Here is a 26,290-nt window from a genome sequence, read left to right as displayed (position 1 = left end):
TCCCATCAACGCTGGGATTTCGTCATGCGTATCAATGGTGCAAGTCTCTTTGGAGTCAAGTTCAGACCGCCAGGAAGGATGAATGAAGCAAAGAAACGAGTGCACACCGCACCTGTTGAAATTCAGATAAATACATAGATGGGCGCTGAAATTATTTGGTGTCCCTAAATGTAAGGACTTCCTGCTAAGACCCCTAACCTATTTTTGCTCACCATACATACCACTACCCCCACTCTAAGTTCTAATAGTTTTATTCGCCCCTTTGTTGTCAAAATCTGTACTATTTTTGGTCAATCGCCGTTAGAGAGGGATACTGTGTTATTGTTTTTAAGCTAACACGACAACACTGTCGTGTTAGCTTAAAAACAAAAACTGTACACTGACCATGACACAGACTTCCACTGAATACAACAATGAAGAGCGCAGTAGCGAGATCACATGAACAATGCTAGTGACTCTGCTACAAATCATGATCCCAAACCGGAGAAGTGCCGTAGAAAATAAACAACATGTCACTGAGGCTACTTATAGCAACGCAAGCCGCACAAACCCATCAATGTAAGGCTTTTCATTCATATATATTCAGACTACAGGATTAGGGACTCTGCTGTTGGATTTATGACAGTGAGCCATCATGAATTTGGGATCTAAAAACAAATGCAGACACGAGAACATCCTGGTAAAGACGTGCATGTCATCCCTGCCACAGAGAAAATTAACAATGTAAAACTATCCACACTTTTCTGGCCACGTTCATGCTAGCAATAGCAAGTACATGCATTTGCTAAACGTCATTTATGTAATCCACTTCCTGTTTTATGGTTATCCTCACACACTTCGTCTTTGCCTTTGTAATTCTTCTACTTCCTGGCCCGTGAACCTGCTTTGATGTGTAATTCACTTTGCTAGTGACGGATAAAGAGCCAATCCTTAACACTAATGACACTACAAAGCACAACACGGGGCTATGAAAAGTTTAACGCAATAAGAAGCGGCGAAGAAAAATGACTGCTGCTTCCAAAGTTGACTGGACGCCATCTAAAATGTACGCACGGTGAAAACGAATGACCAAAAAACGCCTTTGATAAAGAGTGCTGAGTCACGTTTAGTCTCTCATAAGTCTCAGTCTTGAGAGGCCACTCCTAAAAGTCTAAACAGGAAGTAAAAAGTCACTTAAAAAGCAAATATACGTTTCTCCAGCTCCAAGTGACCGTTGTGATCTTGTCTGACCCCCACGTAAATTAATTCTCGAAATATATGCACCCACATTCTCGTAGCGGCCTTGGTGAATACCGATGTTGGCGTTTAGGTCATTTGGGTGCTTTGAAACTATTCGCATCACTGAGCTTGCCAAGGTTAAAGGATACAATATTGAAAGAGATTTTCTATTGTATCTAAGGTTAAATTGAAACACTTTATGACTAACATATTAATCACGAGAAAGTCCCTCTGCGGAAGGAAAGAACTGAATGGACTGTGATATGGTTGCATACTTACATACTTTGGTAATCCTTCGCCAACTTTAGAGAAGCCTTTTGGTTTCATGTTATTTGATATCCCTTTATATGAAGACACTGATTATGTTAATACATTTTTACCATAATTTGTAAACAGATACCAATATGTCAAATGAGCACTTACTACAACATTCCTAGAAAATCACAATTGTCATAACACTGGGAAGCTTTTTTATTTTTAGAACAGGCCCGGATTGGTGACCTCTGGTGTACTGTGTGACCTGGGGTCCATTTCACAAAGCATGTTTAGTGATTACCCTGAGTCTGTTAACCCTGAAATGCGGGAAACTCTGCATTTTCCTGTTTAAAAATGGAGGTAACTCTAGCCTGTGTCATAAAAATAGGTCACTTATTCAACTCTTGGTCAGTTACCGTAGTAACAGAGTATATGAACCTAACCTAACATAGTTCTGCCGTCTGTTATTTAAAAATAAATAATAAACAGTCAATAGGCCTATATTAAAAGTCCACTCGTCGAATCAGGGCTCCATTGATGTGGTCTTGTGATGTCCTGTAACCGAAAACGCAGAGTTTCCTGTCTCAGGGTAGGTCAACTAGCAAATTCAGGGTTCATCTCCGAGTTTGTTGAACCTGCTTTGTGAAATGGACTCCTGCTCCCTCCATGAGTGAAAACACTTTTATAGTGTTTATAAGGTTCTCGCGGGTTGTTGTTGTTTTTTTAAGCCATTTGAATCACCAGGCTCAGGCCACGTACAGCGGACTGTGAATTTGCGGATTTAAAACTTTTTTAAATTTTTTTTTTATTACAAATATATATATATTTTAATACCAATCCACCAAACCCTGTGAATGTTTATCAGTGTTTTTGGACAATATTTTGGCTGTCAAAAAAAAGAAAATAAATCAAATCCATTTAAGTGGTTGTCGACTATATGTAGATTCTCGCTATTCACAAGATAGCCCGGTCACAATAATAGTGTACTATATTTTATGTTTTATTTTGACTTCGGAGGCTGAGGATATGCTGGATGGGTCTGGTCTATACAGTGTTCCCACACTACTTCTTCATGGTTCAGTTATTGCGGATTCACCCTTTTTCATTTGTGACAATTTGCAACCTGATTTCTGGTTAATGTACGTCATTTTAAGATTAAAAAGAAAAATGTGAACCACTGATCTGAACGTATGACTCGATAGCCGAAAGACCAAGACTTTTGAAGCTGCGAGGCCGCCATATTGCTCCTCCCAAGAAACGTTTCTCAGCATACGAGCCTATACATTTACAGTATAAAAGGAGAACATTTGAAACAGTACTTAGTAGAAACAGCATGATTTATGATGTTTTAAATTTGTTAAAAATGAACAAGAGGACTACAGACATTTTACAACTTGCCTTAACAACAACCTCAACAAAATATACGCCTCTGCCAAAGCTAATATTGGGGTCTAAGGAACTGAGCGATAAAAGAATAAGCACACGTTATTCATTTTTTTACTTGTTAAAATAATAGTGACCACCGCGCCACAACCCCCCCGGCTCTATACTAACTGCCTACGAGCTGTATATGTCTAATCTGTACGTATACCGTATATTAGTCTGCTCGTGAGATGGGAGGAGTAAGATGGCCGCCCTGTGACTTCAACGGCTTGCACAGGCGTGTATGGGCTATCGGCTATCCAGTCATATATTCAGATCAGTGACGTGAACATAGTTAATGAGCTGATGAACACACCCTTTTTCAGTAGGTATTCTACATTTTGCATTATATAAGGTAACTTTATTAAGTGTAGAAAGTGTTTGGAAGGGTGGGAGCTGTGTAACCCCCCCAAAAGCCTTCCTCTTTTTCATGGAGATTTACTTATTGCGGTAACTTGAAAAAGTGAGGGAATACTGTACAATTGTGCACATGCACAAGAGAGGCCTGCCCTCCCAAAACAGGCTAATTTCAACCAGACAAGAAATGGGGAGTGGTAATTGTATTACAATTGTTGATCCCTGGGGTATTTTGAATAACAGCGAAACACTTATGTCTCCTTCAAACGGACTTGAAGGAGGAGATGAAATTCTTTGATGCGTTCAGATGATCAAATCAACACATGAGAGTCATGAGGTGGTGTTTCTCAAACAGCTCAACTGCCGAAACCTCCATGCCGGCCGGCGTCGCTGTTTCACGGCTACCGTGCTCCCTCCCTCCACGCGTCGTCCCTCGCATCCACCAAACCTCCGCGAAAAGCTGAAGGTTGAACGAGGCGAAACACAGCAGACCTGACTCCACAAGCCGTGAAAGAAAGAAACAACCGACGCCGCCCCATCCGAGGCGGCCACCATCGCGGCTCTCCCTTCCCTGACCGGACCCCCGCCAAGGTCCTCCTCCTCCTCCGCCTCCGTGGGGGCGGGAGACGGCTGAATTGCCGCACACACGCGGACATTGACGAGCAAAGTCGTTGGGGGAAAATAAAAAAAGTTCGCGTTTACGGCGACGAGGCAAAATGCGGCGCGGTTGTGTCGCGACTCCAAGTCAAGGTCAGAATCTGAGCGACGACAACGACGACGCCGCCGCCTTGCGAGCGACTTTGCCGAGGAGGGGACGGAGAGGCGCGGAAGGGGATGCCGCTGCGTGTCGCTTGTCTCCAGCATCAACAATGACACCTTTTCCCAGAGAGGACATCCGCGCTCGCTGCTAAGCCGCGCCGGAAAACTTGCCCAAAAGCCTGGAAAAGGGAGTCTTGCTCCGACTTTTTACATTACGTCCGTGTATTTTTATTATGAGTCTCCTTCAGTTATCGTGACGTTTCCTGCTTCCTCCCTCCCACGGCCCTCGGCTGCTCACCTGGCTAGCCAAGACGCTCCACACCGGCTAGCTAACCGAATAACACCCCCCCCCCCCCCCTCTCGGTTCCGAAGTCTTCTAAATTGTTCCACGCGTGTAGACTCGGTCGATTCACGTGACGAAGTTCGAACCAACAAACGGTCCAACTTCTTTAAACTTCAAACAAGCGTCAAACACCTCCACCACCTGCCCTAAAATAAAATAAAATAAAAATGTCCTCCGGGAGAAGCTTTCGCCGCCCGGGCGGCTTCGGTAGCAGCTTGCCGCGGCGCGGGCTCCTCTTGCTGGTGCTTCTGGTGCTCCTGCAGGGCTCCGTGCTGCACCTCGGAGCCGCCAGCTCGCCGGACGTGGGCCACCGAGACGAGGCAGACGTCCACGCCGTGGCGGAGGAGAAGCACAACGTGACCAAAAAGCCCTTCCCGGTGCTCAGCTTCGAGTATAAACACATCCAGACCCCCTTCGAGATCTCCTTATGGGTCCTGCTGGCTTCTCTGATGAAATTAGGTGAGTTGTTTTTGTCACTAATGTTTGGGGTCAGTAGTCACAGGTGAGTTGGAACAAAAAGGTGCACCTTTTACAATGAGATCCAATGCAGGAGCTATATTGAAAACGCCGTCTTTCCACATGTGATGGTGTGCTTCATGAGTTATTTATTAAGTTGCAGTGGTGTACAAACTGCACTGCATCATACTGTGACTTGTTGGTGACCTGGTTGACTATGCTTTAAAAGCCTCATCTGCTATTAGCGTTCGGTGTGGGTCCACACAGCTTGGTGTCAAAATGAACATTTAGTAAAACTCTTGTAACAGCTTGAACACGTTAGCACATCGCCCCCCCCCCCCCCCCCCCCACACACAGTTCAGTTGTTCTGGGTTTGAATCTCAGCTCTGTCTTTTCTGTTTGGAGGTTGCGTGCTGCTACTCTGGCTTCCTCCTACATTCCAAAAACATGCATGTTCAGTTCCTGAAAGACACTTAATTGTGCATAGGTGCAAGTGAAAGCTTCCATATGTGCGCATGTAGAACTCGTATGGCACCATTTGTACTTGTGCAACAGCTTAACACTATTTTGTCGATATGACTTTACTGTGTTAAGGCACATTTGTTATGAGTAACTTTAGCACAGCCTGCTCGCAATGTCGCTCTCGGGATACGTTATTTGACTGGCTGACTGTCATTTGAGAGGAGTTATAACGCATAGAATTTTTTTTTAAATAAAGTTTAGAATTGCAACAATTTAGTCAATTATATTGATAATTGATGACTCATTTAGAGACTGTGTGTAATTTAAAATTGTCCAAACGCTTCGATTTCCAGCCTCTCCAACATTCGATTTACTGTAGCCTGTTGTCGTCCGTGAAAACGGACGGATTATCTTTGAGTTTTTTTCAAGATAAGACATTTGCAAACATCTGCTTTGACTTTGGGAAAACATTGATCAATATTTTTGCCTATATTCTGACATAACAAACCAATACCTTTTTTTTATTTTTTACTCCATGTACTGCACTTTGCACGCAGCAATGGTTGTTTTAAAGCGCTTTATAAATAAAGTTGAGTTGAATAATTGAATATAATCAACAGTTATGTGTAGCCTATGCTTTTAATTTTTGCACCTGTTTTTGAATAATGGCAATCAATTAAAAAAAAAAATCGGATTCATTGATTGACAAGATAATTGACTATTGAATAATGGTTAGCTGCAACCATAATACAATTTAGTTTCGCAACTAAGATAAAAACACAAGATTTGCGTAAATCCACAAATTTTGCATCTTTCACGGGAAGGGCAGCATGGTATCTGCTTCACAGATCTAAGGATCTAAGGTTCGAATCTCAGTTCATGCTCTTTACATCCTTGCATGTTTCCACCGGGTACACTGGCACGTTCCAACACCGTGCCCGTTAGGTTAATTGACGACTCGACTCGACGACCTTGTGATTGTGTAGTTCACATCTCTCGCTGAAAGTTAACTCAGGAGTGACATAGCTATTGTATGGATGGATACGAGTATTGATAGTCCGTAGTCCGTCTCTTGCGGAGCTTGTGCTCGAGCTGGCGGTTTGCCTCACAATCACATGCCGTAAAGAGAGAAGAATGGCTTATCCAGAAGCAGCGCAATGCTGATAATTCACCCGGATAAAACACATCGTTTCTGAATGCAACGCGCAAACTTGTCGCAACTTTTTGTACACTGATGCCAAGAATGGACTTATGGCAGATAAACGGACTGAAAAGGGCTACACTGTTAAGGTTCATTCCATCTACTCGGTGCAGTTGTTCACTCTCGGGGTTAAAATCGATATTGATAATTGGCTGTGATGAGGAGAGGACTGCTGCGGGTTTTCAAAAGCTCGCCACAGCAATGACTAAGCAGTCCTGATGCGACCTTGGATGACGGGCAACAGTAGTTTGGCTAATCATCACAACAGTAATAATAACAATAAATACCGGTAGTGTCACCTCTGGAGCAGTAGAATTTGCCACAAAGTAAAGTGAGCCTGGCCTTTCTGTTATCATCAATAGAGATGAAAAATTATGTTGCGATATTGTGACCAAAATGATCGCAGGTATCGATGTCGTTGAAGGATTCGTTACAAAGATGGAAGTCAATTTGAATGTTGACGCATGATTACTGCTTTCCTTGGCAGAAGCTGCTAAACAGCATAAAAGTTTTGTCTGAGGAGAAAAAGAAAAAAGAAAAAAGGAAGCTACCCGGATGAAAGGACAGTCTCAAGGATCAACATTGGAACGGCTTTCACTCGCTGATGTGAGCTCGAAAACGACGCGTTGCGCTTGTCCTCATGGGAAATGTGGTCTTCCTTCAGGCATAACATTACCGCTTTCGTCCATATGGCGGCACCATAATTAACAAACTGAAAGTTCTGTAGTGTTGCTTTAAAGCAATTAGTTTCTTCTCATTTGTTTTTTTTCTTTGTCTTTTCTTGTCAAAAAAAAAAAGAAACCTGAGACAATTAGACTGATTAAATGCGTCGCAACAAACCATGTGACGTCGATCCGTTTACTCTTATAGACGCTGTTAACAAAAGAAAATGCTAACCGTTTGAAAGGTTATCGCACTTTATGATACAGTAGATGCATTCATGTAAACAGTTTCATCCCCAATCCTGAATTAACCATTAGCACCCCCGATGCCCTTTATCGGACTTGGATGATCACCAATCAAGACGAGACATATTGTTAAAGACAAAATGGTAGACGCAGGAAGAGTCACCAGGGTTACCGTAGACTGACTGACTGACTGCTGGCCGTCAGCCTCCAATTAACCCGGCACGGCTGGAAAATAGGATGCGAGTAATTGGATGTGGCTGCTTCACCGCTCGGCCTGGTCCCCGTGTCGGCGCCTGATGGACCCCTCATATCGTGCACGCCGTGGATGTGCCATCCGCAGGCCCATTTATCTCCCCGGCAACCTGTCTGTGCACATGAGCAGATCACAATCCCTTATCTCAACCTTAACTCCGTTTGCTGCAGTAGTGCAGGCTCAATAAATTACAGTTGTGGCTACCTAAAATGCCGAATAATAACTTTGGAGAATAAATGACCCAAATTCTTGTTGTTGTTGAGTTTTTCGCCAGTCTGTTTAGCTTTCATCATAAATAATTGCTACCAGTGCATTATCTAAATGACCTCCTTCTCTGTTTGTTTGGGGATGTAAATAAACGTAGACATTCAATAAGTAACGTCTTATCGCCAGGCCATATAATAATCCGAGTAAGGATGCCTTATCGTGACATCAAACGTCCACCGGATTACAGGTAACATTCATTGAGAAGCATGTGAAAAAACACTCATTTGCCTCTTCCGAATGCAATTGATTTCAATAGTGTTATGATTCTGTGAAGTCTTTGCCCTTTTGTACTAATCCTTGCTAGAAATTGCATGTTCAATGCTGAGATGCTATCACAGAGATAAAAAAAAAAAAGGCTCAAAAAAGAAAACTGTTCAGTATAATGCAGATCTCATACAAAATCTCAAGTTCCTAGTCAAATATACCCCCCTTAGGGTCTGTACAAACAAGGATAACAATAAACCAATAAACCATACCATCATTGCAACATTATTGATTTTCCGCCATGATGTCGTCGGATCCGCTTGCATTTCAAAAATACGTTTATTTTCTAACTCGTACGTGTTTGGACAATCCCAGAAAAACAAAAAATCACACCCTTTGTTCTTTTTCCTTTTGAATATGCTACACTGTGGCGGTATGAACGAACGTGTTTAAAAATAAATGGAAGAATACCAAACTAGCAGTGATGAATGGGCCCTCACACACACCGTGCCAGTAGTTTTATGGCATGCCATCAAACTTCCCACAAGCAATGACAAAAACTCAATTTTTTCATACTTCATGCTTCAAACTAAAGTGGCAGACTTTCTGTCGCTTTAATATTTTTTTTGGGGTAGATTAACAACATTTCATGTTGCTAACTGTTTTCTCAAGCTGAATTGTACAACAGTTCAATGTGGCGCATGCAAAAGCCCTAAAAATGGTGATTCATTTGGTCGAACAATAAAAAGGACAAGAAAACAAAGCAATTACGAGAGGGCACACGCATAAACATAGCTCAAAGACTGATAATGTTTGGTGAGAGAACGTGTAGACCAGGCAGTTGTCATTAAGTTAAATGATTACGACTGTTGTGGTTGGGTCCGAAGTTAAATGAGTCATCAAGACTCTACTTTATGTTGTAGCGTCCTTATCTCTTTAACGTAAATTTGAAAGATTCTAGGTTAACCATTTGGAACCTCGCCTTTGGCAACGCGGCGTCCGAGTCAACTTAGATGTGCTACTTAGATTTGAGATAAAAGACATTTTATCTTTAAGTTTGACAGACCGCTTATTGTCTGAACGTCATTTCCAAGTTGGCTAATCTATCTCGTTAAATTGTATATTTAGAATTGAATGCTCCGACCTCAAAAGTCTGTAGCTGCAGTTTTATTCCAAGTGCTTAATCTTGTATCAGGGGGTCTATACCAGCTGTCAGTCATTAATAATTAAAAGCATCGCTAGTATTTTGCAACTTGAGGAGCGTCCATCAACCCATGACTTATCCCCTAAAAAATATCAGTCAGTCATGTTCAGAGCTACCTTTTTAAACAGTCAGTGTTTTTGAGAACTCTTTTTTTTTTTTTTACATGGTTGGTCACTGTCAGTTGTGTTCAGAACTACACTTGGACACAATAGTCTTGTTTAAGAGCTACTGTTTGAAACGCGGTTAGCGATCCCGAATGTTACTTGACACACGGTTGACCGCGTTCACGGTCTTTGGTTCGATAGAGCTATTTCTTCGACGTTCAGTGCTAACTCTTTGACACAGTCGCCCATGTTCAGTGCTACTCTTTGAAATATGGCCGCTCGTGTTCAGAGCTCGTCTTTGATACCAAGTCAGACATGCTCAGAACTACTCTTTGACACGGTCAGCTACTTTTTTGACACGGTCTGCCATGTGCAGAGCTACTCTTTGACACATGCTCGATCATGTTCACAGCGACATTTTGACACTCTGTCTTTGGTCGTCCATATTCATAGTCTGTCTTTGACATTTAGTGCTACTCTTAGCTACACGGCCGGGCCATGTTCAAGGCTACTCTTTGAAACATGGTCTTGCAACGTTCAAAGGCACTTTCCGGATGTTGAAGCCAGGAAACGTGTTCATTGTTCGAGAGTCTGCGTCTGTTGGCGCTTACGAGTCAATTCAGCTGCAAGTAGTGTGCAATTAGTCACCTGGCAACCAGACACGGTTCCTGACCTTCTATGCAGTGCATTGCTGAATGGATGAGCCCGTTACCCTTTGGCTCGCTGCTTCAAAGCTCCCAGGAGGGTGCGAGGGCCAAGGACACATCAGCGGCTATGAGCAAGAAGCAGCGAGAAATGACGACGGAAGTTGGGGAATGTGACCACCGATGCGCTGCACTTGCGTAGCCTGCCAAGAGACACTTGAGACCGTTCCTTTATACGTGTGTTGTTGTACACGGCGTGCCCCCCGCCGCCCGCTTTCCACTTATCTAATCTCCTGTTTGTGTCGTGCTCTTTCGCCCATGTCAAGTTAAGGCTGACGTTGGGAGTCGTGCAGTGGAGATGCAACAATGTTGTCATCTGTCAGCCCCCAGCTTCAGCCGAAAGGGATTTACGAAAAGTTCCCAAATGTTTTGTTTTTTTGTGTGTGTCCTGTCCAAATCGCGCAGCCATGAATTCCAAAATGGGTTATTAATGTTTAATTCTCCATTCCAGCACTGATAGCGCTACTGCTGGAAGCGGTGTCGTTAATAAATGTCTACATCCAGTGGGGACTACTTTTTGGTTTTGTCCTCAAGGATTCTACTGCGAATCATTTAATTGTTTGCATTATGAACTTCATTGTTGTGCTCTTGTTTTGCTGAAGTATTATATCGACATTTTAGTTATCAGTATTAGTGTGTGTCTTCTGCTTGGGCTAGTTGGTGGGCTGTTATACTCATCCAAAGACATATTTGTGTTTAGTAGTAGAGTCCATCCATCCATTCATCCGAGATGACTTTAGATGAGAGGACCCCCTGGAATGGTCGCCATGCAGTTGCAGATTCAAAAATGAAAAGGAAAAGAAGAGCTGATATCATTAGGTTTTGCTCACGCAACAACTTTTGGCAGAGGTGTGAAGTGTACGTCATTACCATTCGAAATGCATGACTCAAAATACTACTGCTTGTTCATTGAGGGTAATTTCCGTCACATTCGCATAACGACTTCCAAATACGCGTGCCCACCACCTTTATTTTGATTGTTGCAAGTGAGCTTTCAATGCCACTCCATTGAGAGGCCTATTTTTTGCATCATGAGTCAGGGCTTTGACGTCGGCCATGCCAAAATAACTTTGCGCCAGTTCATTATGCTTAATGCCACTCAGAGGGGAACGCCTTCCCATCAGGCACCGTGCGCCTCCTTGTCTTCTTCTTCCAAGATCACGGTGCAAGAATTTCAAAGTCAGCAACAGAACACGCTGAGGCTTATCGCTGCTGTTGAAATGCGGGCCGAATGGCTATCACAAGAACATTATTGTAAAAATAGCAAATATTTATAGCGAGTATTATTAGATAAAAAGAAGGTTTGCCACTGTTTGTGCAATGAGCCATCAGAAACGTGCACAAAGATTTCTCTCCCCCTCCCCCCCACTGGTGAGGGAGCAGTTGACATTTTCCTGGCAGGTGTGTCGTTCCAATTTACTTAACTGAGCTAAGTCGAAAAGGCCCTTCCTAGGACTCACTTCCTCTGTGAGTAACAATTTGTATTGAAACGTGCAGTTTTTAGTTTCTATCAATACACTTGATTGTGTGTAGCAGCGTTGACTTGTGTGTACAATGTACAATCACTAACTGTGTCGTCACAACATTCTTGATCTTTTTCTCTTGGCTCACAAATGTAGAGCACAACTTTCCCCTAAGCCCAAATTTGCTCCTTTTGCAGGCCTTTTGTTTCCTTGCTAGATTAGATAGCACCTTGTTTCAAATGCAACAAGCAAGGTTCTTAGTCGATATAAATGCTAAAAAGCCCGGGCAATCGACCGATGGTTAAAGATAAAGACTTGGTGGTAATTACACAAACACTGAAGGTTCTTAATACTGATTAAGTGCCCACAATTGATTTTAATTTGCTCACTGGTGTTTTCTTTTTTTTTAAATGAATCCAGTAGTTTCATTTACTGCAAAATATCACATGTACTAGGTTAGAGGTGGAATCGTTTAATGAATTGAAGCATCAAATTTACCATACTAAAATAATGGTCAGAGCTTGACATGAATTATTCGCCAATTATGTGTCTTGGCATTGGCAACACGGACGCCTCATTGAAATCAACACGAGGTGGGTCTGCGAAGCAAACTAGCAGTGTTGCTTCATGCATGTCGAAATATTTGATTGATAATGAGGCTGGCCCGATAGCATAGTCACTTGCCGCAAGACTGATTATCTTCATTTTTTTTTTTCTCTTCTAATGCAGGATTTCACATTGTTTCATCCTTCTTTTCTTTGATTCTTCCTCTGGTCTCCTGACAACTGCAAGACTGATCTTCAGTTAGTTGTAACCAAAACACAAGTTCACCCATCTGCGAAGGTATCCGCTAACGCGAGCTGATGAACAGCCAACATTTTCACGTCACCTGTCGGTGAATTCACCCGTATCAGAGGAAAGGCAAAGAATATACTGTAGCGTCTTTTCATCTATACTGCAGTGTTTTGGCAAATAATGCAAATTGTGCCACTTAGGAACAAGATATCGGAATATACTGTGACTTGAACCATGCAGTCCAAAATCCAACCTTTGTGCCCCAATTTGACAACCTGCTGTGACTCGCAGCACGGGGATGTATTTGTTGAGTTGAACTTTCTCCCATGACACAAAACTTGCCCCAGGAAGCCCGTTTATTTACTAGCAGCACGGTGCTGTTTACTCTGAAAGGAAATCCTGGCTCACAAGATAGTAGTCCCTCAAGTATGATGTGGCGAGCAAGTGGTTCACACCATGCTCAATTGCTTCTTTAGCCAAGTGAGGAGGCTTACTACTTCTCAGATGGTTACTGATGGATTGATACCAGAGTGCTGAAAGGGTTTTGGCGGTTGCCGTGACGACCAGTCACCTTTATGGTAATGAGCCAGTTCCTGATGGAAGCTGACATTTAGTTATTTGTAGCTGAATGCTGTTTAGCCTCCACTACAGGCCATTGACGTACCTTAAGAATAGACAGGCATGCTTATGATAGCATTAGGGATCAGATGGGTAATCCCCATCCCTCTCATCAGATTTCATAGGAAAACACATATGGTTCCTCTTATCAAAGGCCGTCTTTCAGTGCAGCTCTGCTGAGTTGGCGGCGCTCGCTTTGTAAGTTCTATGAAAAGACAATCCTCGGCCGCTGATACGTCCGTGTCGGAAATTCCAGTTGTGCGTTTCCCCCCACAGACTTTGAATTGTTGGGCTCACACGCTCAAACAGTAATAGCGTTGTCTATGAGATGTGAATATATATACAGCTCCCTCCCCCGACATCAGACGTCTTGTATTCCCATAAACCCATTCCTCATGCCGTGCTTGAGCTCACTGTACTGCTAAGTGCGCTTGTAATGCGGCCATTGATGCTACAGTATGTACTCCTTGTCTAAAACTAGCACGAGCCGAGGCATGAACAATCCCAATAGGGATCTTCAGGACATTGGACACATTTTTAAACTACTCCCCGACGCATATGCCTGATTTTGCCGTCGTGCTTCAGTCATTGAGAAAGTATGCAGAAGTGGAAGAAAAATCTGGGAATCCTAATTCAAGGGCGTATCTCGCGTGTGTATAGAAATAATAGTTGTTTAAGGACGTCATAACACTTTGGCTTCCTGGAGCAAGACTTACTGTTTATAAAGATTTCATGTAGTTCATTGTCTGGTAGTTAGTAAATTTGCTTTATTTTGTTTATCACTCCTGGACCTTTTGTTTGTGTTTGCTTTTTGTCTTGCCGTTTTGGTCTCATTATGTATTTTATGGAATCCTCCCATCTATTTTAACTCATTCACTGCCATTGACGGCTATAGACGTCAAAAATTCATTTGAACTTTTTCTATTAGTTTCCAATTTTTTGGAGTGTGACAACCTAGAATTTTTTGTTGTTGTACATTTAGAACGGATATAAAATTTGTGATTCATCGTGAGTTAACTATTGAAGTCATGCGATTAATTACAATTTAAAAAAATGTATTGTCTGACGCCCCTAATTTTTAATAATCTTTCCTTTTTTTTTTGTTAGGGGCATCAGGCGATTATTTTTTTTAATTGTAATTAATTACATGACTTAACTCAAGATTAATCACAAATTTTATATCTGTTCTAAATGTACAATACATTTGTTCCTAGGTTTTCATACTCTTGTTAACAAAAGTGGAAAAATGTGAAACTAATAGAAATAGTTAAAATGATTTTTTGACGTCTATAGCCGTCAATGGCAGTGAATGTGTTAACAGCAATCAGTCACATACCACGTATTTAAAGACATTTTTAAAATACATTTTTGATAGAATGACATCGCCAACTACTGGCCTGGCATGCACATTACAGCTTCGATCACTGGCATGCTTGTTGAGCCCTCATGTGAGCATGTATTCTTACCTGGCTCATGTTTCTGTATGCGTGTTTGCGTGTCCGGGATGAGTTGCGTTTAATGTCAGCTGGCACTGTGCTGCGCTTATGTACAGTAAATATAACCGAGAAAAGACTTCTCACCATAGGACTGACGTCGTTGTCTCTTTGAAGTCCTTCTTCCGCCTCTTGCATTGGCTCCAGTTGTCCTGCTGCCTCATTGCGTGGTGTGATTGTAACATTGAGCTAAGGGAGTTCAGGTCTTCAGAATGTCAATATCAAACACATTTATTTACATCCCTTGCAACTCAAACTTTAGAATATAAAGTGAATTACAGCTGCTGTATAATAATTTTAATAAAGGCAATTTTGAACATTTGAATACTCACTGATAAAGAGTACTGATACCTCATTCAGCACTTTTGATATATAAAATTTAATTTAACACAATGACAAAAAAAAATGTGATTAAAGACCTTTCTTCCTGGCATCAACTACTACACGGAGGTCTTAATCAATGTCAGATTTTTCTTTTGCCTTAAGTATCGGTGTCAGGCATCGATATCCCCCATGAATACTTTTAACCAATTTGCTCCCAAAAACTTATAAAAACTTTCTATTTTAAATCTTCCATGGTCCCAAAAACTTATTTATGTTTTTTTGTAATGTTTTTTTATGCTCCAGCATAAAGAAGGCTTTGATGCAGCCTCTGACCCTGAAGAGGTTGCTTAAAGCAATGGTAGTTATTACAAAAAACTGCCAGCAGGTGGCAGCAGAGTAAAAGAGATCAGACAGGGCCATGATGAAGCAAGCTCTTTTTCCCAGTGTTTTCAACAGGTTTGTGAATAATGATGAAACTTAGCTATATTCTCATGCTAATTGCTGCAAAACGGAAACAGATAGAAATATACTTTTTTTTTTCCTGATGAAAGAAGAGACTCTAATCTTTCCTTTGGTAGGTTCCATGTTTTTATAGCAACAGTATATTACAATTTGGGCCTTGCAAAATCAGTCAAAATCCAGTAAACACGCCAGGAGCAAAGGGGGTTGCTTCAGTGAAAATGGTTGGGAGTGAATGAGTTAAGAATAAGGTATTGGCCTGTTACGATGTTGCGAAAATAGGTAAAGTTAGGGAAAGCCAAGGCTACAAAGTGGCGAGACAAGCTCAGCAGGAATTGGGTTCAATCCATGTGACGTGAATCACTTGCTTGTTTGCTTGCACAAACAATGCAACCGTCAAGTAAAACGACCTGCAGCTAGTTAAAGATGAGGGCGGGACCAGCTATTAAAACAATGCAAATAGAAGCTCCAGTTTCAGTGGAGTGTTATTAACTTGATTTAGACGTTGCTGCTAAACTGTGGCTTGAATCTATTCTTGCCCCCAGTCCCGCCGCCCAAAAAAGACGCGTGAAAACTAAAATGTCATTAATTATAAAAGGATTTGCAATGGCGACGGCGGTGCCATATGAGATGTGAAATATGAGCCTGACAGCCACCAGATGAAAGGTGGTTTTAATTAATTGGAACTCAGTCAAAATTAGGATTTGTCTGAAATGAGTGAAACATTTGCATTTGGATATTTACCTTTACTTCACTTGGTTGTAGAAATCTGAAATCATCTAGCTGCCGCAACGCTTTGTCAGGTTTGTCAATGGAACATTTTGGAATCAGTTTTCACCAAGAAATTAGCGTCAAAATGTGTCACACGCTTCATTTCCTCTTGACAACCGTCAGCTTGACGAGCAGGACATGTAAAACTTTGAAGGCGGGCACAAAATGTTTACCTCGCACTGCAAGCAATGATTTCACAATTTGGTTGTTTTGAAATCGCACTGATAGAAAGACATAAGACTGCTTAAATGTCTTAGGTGATTTTTCTTAGATGTGAAATTTGATTTCGAAATTTTTTTGTTTATCACTACTGAATACACTAACACCACTCTTTTTTTTTTTTCCCCGCCCAATCTTCTCAGGTTTTCACCTCATCCCCCGCCTGCCCGGGATTGTGCCCGAAAGCTGCCTGCTGATCCTGGTGGGCCTTTTGGTGGGCGGGCTTATCAAACTGGCCGGCCAGAAGGTGCCGCCGGTGCTGGACACCAACTTGTTCTTTTTCTGCCTGCTGCCGCCCATCATTCTGGACGCTGGCTACTTTTTGCCCATCCGCCCCTTCATGGAGAACCTGGGCACCATCCTAATGTTCGCCGTGGTGGGCACGCTGTGGAACGCCTTCTTCATCGGCGGGCTGCTGTACGCCGTATGCCAGATCCAGCCCAACAACCCGTCGGACCTGCACTCGTTGGAGCTGCTGCCCTGCTTGCTCTTCGGCTCCATCATTTCGGCTGTGGACCCCGTGGCCGTGCTGGCGGTCTTTGAGGAGATTCATATTAACGAGCTGCTGCACATCCTGGTCTTTGGCGAGTCGTTGCTCAACGACGCCGTCACGGTGGTGAGTCCGTTCAATTGATGAAGGCTTCTTTGTATTTCTAACCTTCAAAAGGCATTTTTCGACCAGACTACCACGGTGATAGACTACCGCAATTCGTCTCTTGCCTTGCTCTCACACATTACAAAATACAGGCAAACAAAAGTAAAGAGTGATATTAACTCATTTGCTCCCAAAAATTTATTAATACGTTCTATTTTAAATATTACCATGGTCCCAAAAATTTATTTATATGTTTTTGTAAACGTTTTTTTTTTTTTAATGCTGGAGCATACAGAAGGTTTTGATGGAGCCTCTGAACTGAAAAGAATGCCTGATTTTGCAATGCCCAGAATACCATGTTCCATTGATATAAACACTTGGAACCCACCAAAAGAAAGATTAGAGTCTCTTCTTGCAAAAAGTATATTTGTATCTGTTTCCGTTTTGCAGCAATTAACATTAGAATATAACAAAGTTTCAACATTATTCACAAATCTGAAACACTGGGAAAAGAGCTTTTTTTGCAACATGGCCCTGGTTGATCTCGTCTACTCTGCTACCACCTGCTGGCCATTTTTGTAATAACTACCATTGCTTCAACTGTTCTCTGTATTTCAGAGGCTGCATCAAAACCTTCTGTATAGCATAAAAAAACATTTAAAACGTTTTTATACATTTTTGGGAGCAAATGAGTTCAAACAAAATAGGTGCAAATATTAAAATTTTAACAACTCAAAATTAGTATTAATAATCACGATTATGCCGATTTTGTAATTGTGGAGCGTAATAATTGATATTGTGAATCAATTTCGATTAATTGTACAGCCCTTAAAGAGAGGCAACTCTCTATTTTTCATTCTTGTCTTGTAGGTGCTGTACCATCTTTTCGAGGAGTACTCGGGCGTGGGCTCGGTGACGGTGTTAGACGGCGTGCTGGGCATCATCTCCTTCTTCGTGGTGGCGTTGGGCGGCATCCTGGTGGGCGCCATCTACGGCATCCTGGCGGCGTTCACCTCACGCTTCACCTCGCACACGCGCGTCATCGAGCCGCTCTTTGTCTTCCTGTACAGCTACATGGCCTACCTGTCGGCCGAGATGTTCCACTTGTCTGGCATCATGGCGTAAGTTTGCCGTCTGCTAAAATAAACTCAGTTTAACATAGGGCTGGGTATCGATTCTGGTTTCCTCAATCGATTCGATTTAGATTCACAAGAGTTCAGTTCGATTGGATTTCGATTTTTCCCGATTTGATTCACTTCACTTCAATCGGGTATCGATTAATTATGGAACATCAATTCTTCTTAACTCATTCAAACCCAAAAATGTATTTATAATTTTTTTCCCTGTTAAAAAAAATGCTATAGACTACAGAAGGCTTTGATACAGCTTCTGACGTGAAGAGGTGGCTTAAAGCAATGATAGTTATTACAACAACGGCCAACAGGTGGCAGCAGAGTATAAGAGATCAGCCAGGGCCATGTTGCAACAAGCTCTTTTTGACAGTGGTTTCACCAGGAATTTGAATAATGATAAATCTTAACTGTATTCTAATGCTAAACATATACAAATATACTTGTTTTCCTGATGAAAGAAGAGACTCTAATCTTTCTTTTGTAGGTCCCATGTTTTTATAGCAGTAGAACACAATATTCTGTGCACCTTGCAAAATCTGTCAAAATCCAGTAAAAGAGCCGGGAGCGAAGGGGGTTGCTTCAGTGAAAATGGCTGCCAGTCAATAAGTTAAATGTCAAGGACATGGTAAAAAAATTATAAAAACCCCACAAATATTACATTCCAAAGTGAATTTGAAAATATTTTCATAATTCCAATCCAATAATTGTAAATCTAAATTAAAAAGATTTGAGTTGTCTAAAAGTGCAATAAATCAGGTCTTTCATAAATGTAAGAAAATACTTTTCAATTCATGTAAACAGGAATTTCAAGAATACTAAGTAAAAAAAAAAAAAAAAAAACAGTCTTTAAAATTCGATTTTTTTTAAACCCAGCCCTGATTTAACATACAGTATTTCCCCTTTAATATTGCGTATGGAGCAACGCTCACGTCATTGGTGTTCTTCTTTTTCCTTTGTGAGTTACTTCACAAAGTTTGCAGCGCATTACTTTCTGCCCCAAGTGTGCTCTCTTGTGTCTGTGAAATAGTCCGGCTGTTTCAGGGACATCCCTCGTCGTATCCGTGTACTGGACGGGGTTGATGTCATGCGCCCAACTGGACCTGCCGCCAGGAAAAAAAACAAAAAAATTATTTTTTTAATGCCCCCTGCTCAACTTAGAAGATCCTTGTGTGTTGCAAATTGTGGAGTGACTGACATGTGATTTATAGGCTTCCTTCTGTTAACCGTGGTAATGTTTAAAATAGAACGTATGTATACGTTTTGGGGAGTAAATGAGTTATTGATCCAAACAATGTCAGAAAAGGGAAAAAAACACAATAAATGTTATTTAAGTATTAACAAAATTGCTAACCATTTCATCAATCTATTTAGTGTAGCTTTTCCCTTCATGGTTCAATGAGGATTCACACATTTTTGGTAAAATTAAAAAATAAATACTATAGTGTTTAATTGTAGTATATAGCAGTTTTTTTTAACCTATTATATTAAGTGGTGACAGATTATTAACACACCTGTTCAGCCTCAAATTTACCCACTGATTTAAAATCAATAAGTTCAATTCATCTAACATCTTTAAAGGAGCAAATCATGAATATGTTCAAATAAACCGTCTAAGCAACACAACCGGACAGCAACCCCCCCCCCCCAAAAAAAAAGAAGCTTTTCAATAGAAACACGTGCGTCTTTGAGTGGCTACATTTAAAAGGGACTATTTGACTTGCAGCATAACCACATACGTTGAAGGCAGGAGGTTTTAGTGAGACGGCAGACAGGCGTAGGTATGATTGACAGTCTCCCCCCGGGTGGTCACGGCCGACGCCTGATGCTCAGCTCCAAGGGCGTTCTTATCCTCTCTTCCTTTTTGCAGCACCTGGATTTGTCACAGTGGTTTTTATCAGTTTAAAAGGGGGACACGTTATCAATTTTAAATCCCCCGCTTCCTCTCCCTGGCTCCAAAGATGGCAAGCAGCTGCAGAGAGGCGTTTTAGAGGACGCTTTGAGGGATTTTGTGTTATTTTTGGCGCCTTGCTTTTGACATAGCACAACGGTAGACTCAAACAGAGAAGTGGTGAGCAGCAGACGGGAAACCGGCTTGCGCAATGGCGCGTTGTGGAACTCGAGATTGGTAACCGGAGCTCTCGTTTAGCGGTCGGAGCGACAACACATGTATTTATTATAGCGGCAGGGGTGTTCCCCTCCTGTAGGTGAATTAGAAGACAACCACGATAGGATTATAGATTAATACATACTAGATGCGATTGTGTTCCCTCTTCAATTGCACTTGAATGTAGCAAAATGCTTGTTAATAAATCAGGGTGAAGTTTAAATCCCCAATACAGTATGTCATTCTTAACTCATTCACTCCCAGCCATTTTCACTGAAGCAATTGCCTTCGCTCCCGGCTGTTTTACTCGATTTTGACTGATTTTGCAAGGCCCACAGGATATTGTGTTCTATTGCTATAAAAACATGGTACCTACCAAAGATTAGAGTCTCTTTTTTCATCAGGAAGTATATTTCTATCTGTTTTCGTTTTGCAGCAATTAGCATAAGAATATAGTTAAGATTCATCATTATTCACAAATCTGTTTAAAACAGTGGGACAAAGAGTTTTTTTGCAGCATGGCCCTGGTTGAGCTCTTATACTCTGCTGCCACCTGCTGGTCGTTTTTGTAATAACTACCATTGCTTCAAGCGTTCTCTTCAGTTCAGAGGCTGCATCAAAGCCTTCTGGATGCTTTAGCATTAAAAAAAATAAGTTTTTGGGAGCATGGTAATATTTAAAATAGAATGTAGCCTCACAGTACTTCAAACTGGCTGTTAACACTCAATACCAAGACTGGGTGATTAAATAAGATAATACGTGTCTTAAAATAAGCACAATAATCTTGTCTGGCAATTTCATTTTAATTAAAAATAACTTGTCAAAGCAAATTAAGGTTACATTTAAGAAATTATATCTTACTTAAGATTTCAGTTTTTGCAGTGATACCCCTGTATTATTGCTGCCCTCATTCTTCTTTCGAATAATGAAAAACATGAAGAAGGAGGGGCATAAAAAAAACAGAGAGACTCAGCTCGTAGAAAGGGAGCACAGTGTAGTTTGGGGGAAAAAAACCTCAGCAAACAGGCGCATACAAACACAGCAACTCGAATACTAGCACATGTGGAAGAACAACAAGAGATTAGCTTAGCTATGGCTAAACTGCTGCACATGCTACGTAGTCTTCACTTTGCTTCAGCGCTCCATTTTATTACTGCCCTCAGTCTCCATTCATCTTAGGTATCGTGCAGTGGAAACGGGCCAATATGATAGATTGTTAACGACTTTTATTGACGCTCTCCTGCCTCCAGGCTGATAGCGTGCGGTGCGGTGATGCGGCCGTACGTGGAGGCCAACATCTCCCACAAGTCGCACACCACCATCAAGTACTTCCTGAAGATGTGGAGCAGCGTGAGCGAGACGCTGATCTTCATCTTCCTCGGCGTGGCCACCGTGGACGGCCAGCACAACTGGAACTGGACCTTCGTCACCGTCACCGTCGTCCTGTGCCTGGTGGCGCGGGTGATAGGTAGGTCGGCATTTCATCGTTTGAACGAGGAGATATTATTATGGAGAGTTGGCTGTCTTCTAAGAGCCTGGATACAACAGTATCAGTATCTTTCGATATCTGCCTATTACTGAGCATTGTGTACATGTTTATACAATCAGAAGGCTTTGATGCAGCCTCTGAACTGAAGAGAAAGCTTAAAGCAATGGTAGTAATTACAGAAAACGGCCAGCAGGTGGCAGCAGAGTATAAGAGACCAACCAGGGCCATGTTGTAAACAACCTCTTTTTCACAGTGTTTTAAATAAGTTTGTGAATAATGATGAAGCTAATTGCTGCAAAATGGAAACACACTTTTTTTCCCCGATGAAAGAAGAGACTCTAATCTTTTTTTTTTGGTAGGCTCCATGTTTTTATGGCAATAGAAATTAATAATCTGTGGGCCTGGCAAAACCAGTCAAAATCCAGTAAATCAGCCTGGAGCGAAGGGGATTGCTTCAGTGGAAATGGCTGCGAGTGAATGAGTTAAGTGACTACACTTTTAGTAACACTATCATGCAGAGGTTATACCATACAGAAACAACCATACCACAGGGTTGCTATGCTCCTGCTGTCATGTCAAAGCCGATAGGTAAGCAGAGCTGCATTTAGTTTTGTTTGTTAGCATTAGCTAACAGTGTTAGCTTCATATTTTTGAACATACTTGAGTCTTCGGTTTAGATGTCGACAAAAGCATGCCAAATCTATAAAGACGCATAGGAACTGTTTTAAATGATGAAAAACTCCACCAAGAGAGCCTTCCAGTAATTTGTGCTGTTTGTATACATGCACAAGGGAAATAAATGTGTGTGAGCCTATATGGTAATGAGGTGCTAAAATGCCTCATTAGGCACTGCTGAGTATTTCCTTAGCGACTCGGGGCTGCCGCGCTTCCTTTTGCCGGAGGATTCTGGAAGCGTGATTAGGCTTGTTGCATCACGTCGTCGTATGTTTCCTGCCTGACAACAGAGTGACTCAGTCATTTTACTCAGTCATTAGTTTGTTAGGGTGGTAAAATAACAGCTAGGGGAAACATGTTAAAAATATAATTTGTAATATAGTTTTTTTTAAGCCTCCACCAAGCACAAATGTTTGATTTCAACAACTATGGAAAAAAAGTGGGCACCCTCTTTTAATACTCATTACCGCCACCTAGTGGTCTGGGGTGATACATTCTCTCCTGGGCTGGCTGTATTGGGGAAACAAACAAAACAGCTACATTACAAGGCACTATTTTTAATACCTGGTCAACCAGAGCGCTGCATACTGCACTACTATACTCCACAGTCTCCACTTTGCTTCTTTGGTTTAGTAGTTTTTTTTTTACTGCTGCTGCTGCGTCATATAATTTGAGGATAGATGGCTAGAAATAAAAATTTTAACACATATGCTAATATTAGCTTAGCGGTACCTGAGCACTGGACGCTGTAGTGTTAGCTAATTACCCTCATAAGAATTTTTTTTAATTTTTTGCTTTTTGCTTTTTATTAAATCAGTATAAATATCAAATATAAAGCAAATAATAATAATCACTGAGTGAGCTGTAATTGCACCCTATTATCCAAAACATGTTGAAGTTCAAAATGGGACCATCCTAATTTTCAAAATGATTATTGTCATTATTATATGTGAGAAACAAATTTTTATAGTACACATGAGTAAAAATGTCCAAATTTTGGCCCATTGATTCCCATTATAAATCATATTTTTTTAAATGTTTTTTGATGCACTGTACACCTGATGTGTTATAGTGCATTGCCCGCGATTACTCAAAATATCCCTTCACTGGGGCATCAACTAAACGTAAAAAAAAAGAGAAGACTTTAGAGTCTTAAAAGCCAAAATAAACCAGATGGCGCTCGAGAGCTAATTATCATTTTCGTTTGAGCTGACTTATGTGCTTCCTATGTCCCCATTCTCATACCTAAACAAGAAAGCACGGTTGGGATCGAGAGCTCAGGCCCCTGTAAGTGTGTGTGGACGCAGTAACAGTGACGTGCGCACGCGTATGTGTGTGTGATGAGTGTATGTGTGCGCGTGAATATTCCAATTTGAATGTGTTTTAGATATAAATACAGATGATATAGTTAGTTGTGCTCTTAGGACAATATTGCTTTTATTGTCTATAGAGGGCATCAAAAACAAATAAATAAATATGTATGAATAGGTCTGATGACACTGAATATTTTGAGTGGTCGCAAGTAAAAAAAAAAAATCAGAAATGACTTAGATATCACCCATCCAATAGTGAGCCAAATTTAGGCTCATTGTATTTGTGTGTCGTAAAAAAAATTAGTCAAGTGGATTTGTCATTGCAATGATTGAGAATACACAGCCAAAATAACAAAACTGTGTTTGTCTCGCGCCCCCCCGGCAGGCGTGGTGGGGCTGACGTACGTCATCAACAAGTTCCGCATCGTCAAACTGACCACCAAGGACCAGTTCATCGTGGCCTACGGCGGCCTGCGCGGCGCCATCGCCTTCTCCTTGGGCTTCCTGCTGGACGAGAAACAGTTCCCTCTGAGGAACATGTTCCTCACCGCCATCATCATCGTCATCTTCTTCACCGTCTTCGTGCAGGTAGGCATGAAGATGAATCGTGAGCTAAAAAAATCGGGGTTCAACTGTGGCGAGAGAATTAATTGCATTGGGGTCAAAATGACAGCATCGCAAATGCAAATCCAAACGGGCGAGGTTGACGTCCCTGCCTCAGATGTTGCTTTAAACTGATTCCTTTTGGCATTTGCTTACTTACTCTATTGGTCATCCCTCACTTGTTATTCCAGAAAACAATGCAGACATTTCATATCCTCACCGTGTGAGTGCAACTTCCTTTTCGGGGGAGGCACTGCTAATGGGGGTTATTATCCACTCCAGGCTCTTCTACTTAACCTGACAGCCAGTTTAATCACCTCACAGAGGTGACGGCAAGCAGCATACCGGCGGCATCTAAATGTTGCCCGTGCGTCCGTTTGATAGATAAAATGGTTGCGCTGGTCTAACAAAGTTTGCTGCCGTTTGTGTTTGTCGCGTATACGAATCAGTCAAAAGGGGACCACTTATTTGATTTGTTCTCGTCTCAGGGCATGACCATCAAGCCTCTGGTGGACCTGCTGGCAGTGAAGAAGAAACAAGAGGCTAAGCGCTCCATCAATGAGGAGATCCACACTCAGGTTCAGCCACAGTAATTGCTTCTATTCGCATGAACGATTGGTACGTGCCCGCCAGGGTAGACGGTATCGATTTGGGGGGGGGGGGGAATAATAATAATAATTTGACCATATTTGGACATAGGAGTTTTTCGCCGGATAGCGCCGATAAATATATTGTGATTGTAATTACTCACGCTTTAAAAGGGATGAACTGTTTAAAAATCCCACACGTGAAGGTTTTTCATCCTGTCAAATACAAAAGTAGATGGAATGGAACCGTGTTTAGCCCATCTTCATCAAAGGCAGGGAAATCTGGGTTCAAATATCTGGTGGAAGGCCTCCTGCGTGAAGTATGCGTATTCTGCCTGTGCTTTCTTCCACATTCCAAAAACATGCACGTTGTGATTGTGACTGCTTGTTTTTGTCTCCATGCCCTGAAAGACAGCTGGGATTAGGCTCTAATTAAAATGGACGGATGAACAATGTAATTAGAAATGTCCCTTGACAGAGAAAACATGGCCCTTGGTTTGGGTCAGCAAATTTAGATCACTACTACCACCTACAGGTCATTTGGTGGTATTTCATGTGCTTATGAACATTTTAATACAAGAAGATTCCTTGCGTTTTTTGAAGCAATAATATAACTTGAAACACACACACAAACAAACTTCTCTCCACTGTTTTTTTTGCTCATAAACAAAACCGTTCGTGACCACCACATTGCACAAGGAGTCACACGCACACACATTTACAATGAGTCACAAGTGCTTTCACTTTAACTAAACAACAGCTTTTCTTTCACTTCACCGCTGGAATGCAGTATGTCAATAATGTCTTCTACGGTGTTTGCGAGGTGAAAATTGCACCATGACACAACAGGAGAGATTCGCTCCGCTAAGCCCACACGACTTTCAAGAGATCCGTGTAGAAAGACGTGATATAAGCACTTCGAGTGACGCTAATTTCCATTTCGATAAATGATAAATCAGCATTTGAGTTTTCATTTCTTCAGGGTCGTTCCTCTTCTTTCTTTAAATTGCTGATGTCACAGAAGTTTGATATTCAACTGCTGAGCGTAATTAACTCATTCACTGCCATAAATTCATTAAAAAAAAAAAGATTATTAAAGATTAGGGGCATTACATTTTCAATTTCATATCTGTTCTAAATGTACAATAAAAAAAAATCTAGGTTTTCGTACTCTTGTTCACAAAAATGGGGAAAAAATGTTAAACTCATAGAAATAGCTCAAATGAATTTTTGACGTCTATAGCCGTCAATGGCAGTGAATGAGTTAATGGAAAATGTCTTGATGAGAATATTCCACACGATTAAGTGAGTCTAAGGATGAAGGATCTTTCTACTGATTACAAGTGCGGATTTGTACTCATTGTCTTACTTTCTTCACATACAGTTCCTTGACCACCTCCTGACGGGTATTGAAGACATCTGTGGACATTATGGACACCATCACTGGAAGGACAAGTAATGCTTTTAATTACACTTGACATGCTTTCAAATCTCCATCTCCCTCAGACGTCATAGTTTGCTTTCCCTCTCCT

At 41.5% G+C, this 26,290-nt stretch overlaps 1 protein-coding gene across 4 annotated transcripts in view; it reads left to right on the top strand.

Moving 5' to 3' along the window:
* The first annotated feature begins 3,652 nt into the window (after positions 1-3,652).
* Positions 3,653-26,290, top strand: part of slc9a1a (solute carrier family 9 member A1a) — a 33,153-nt gene continuing 10,515 nt past the window's right edge. For 2 of the 4 annotated variants that reach the window (XM_086077710.1, XM_086077708.1), the window contains exons 1-7: positions 3,653-4,813; positions 16,403-16,875; positions 17,725-17,975; positions 21,342-21,559; positions 23,954-24,156; positions 24,660-24,749; positions 26,143-26,213. In XM_086077710.1, coding sequence (XP_085933836.1) covers positions 4,522-4,813; positions 16,403-16,875; positions 17,725-17,975; positions 21,342-21,559; positions 23,954-24,156; positions 24,660-24,749; positions 26,143-26,213 — 1,598 coding nt within the window. In that variant the 5' untranslated portion in view covers positions 3,653-4,521. The remainder of the gene's footprint in view (positions 4,814-16,402; positions 16,876-17,724; positions 17,976-21,341; positions 21,560-23,953; positions 24,157-24,659; positions 24,750-26,142; positions 26,214-26,290) is intronic. The other 2 variants (XM_086077711.1, XM_086077709.1) reach the window with 1 other exon arrangement.

The sequence above is a fragment of the Leptonotus elevatus genome, chromosome 6, assembly GCF_054856555.1.
Source record: "Leptonotus elevatus isolate MCC_2025b chromosome 6, RoL_Lele_1.0, whole genome shotgun sequence".
NCBI lineage: Eukaryota > Metazoa > Chordata > Actinopteri > Syngnathiformes > Syngnathidae > Leptonotus > Leptonotus elevatus.
Note: the sequence above shows the minus strand (reverse complement) of the source record. Positions and strands in the feature narration are given on the sequence as shown.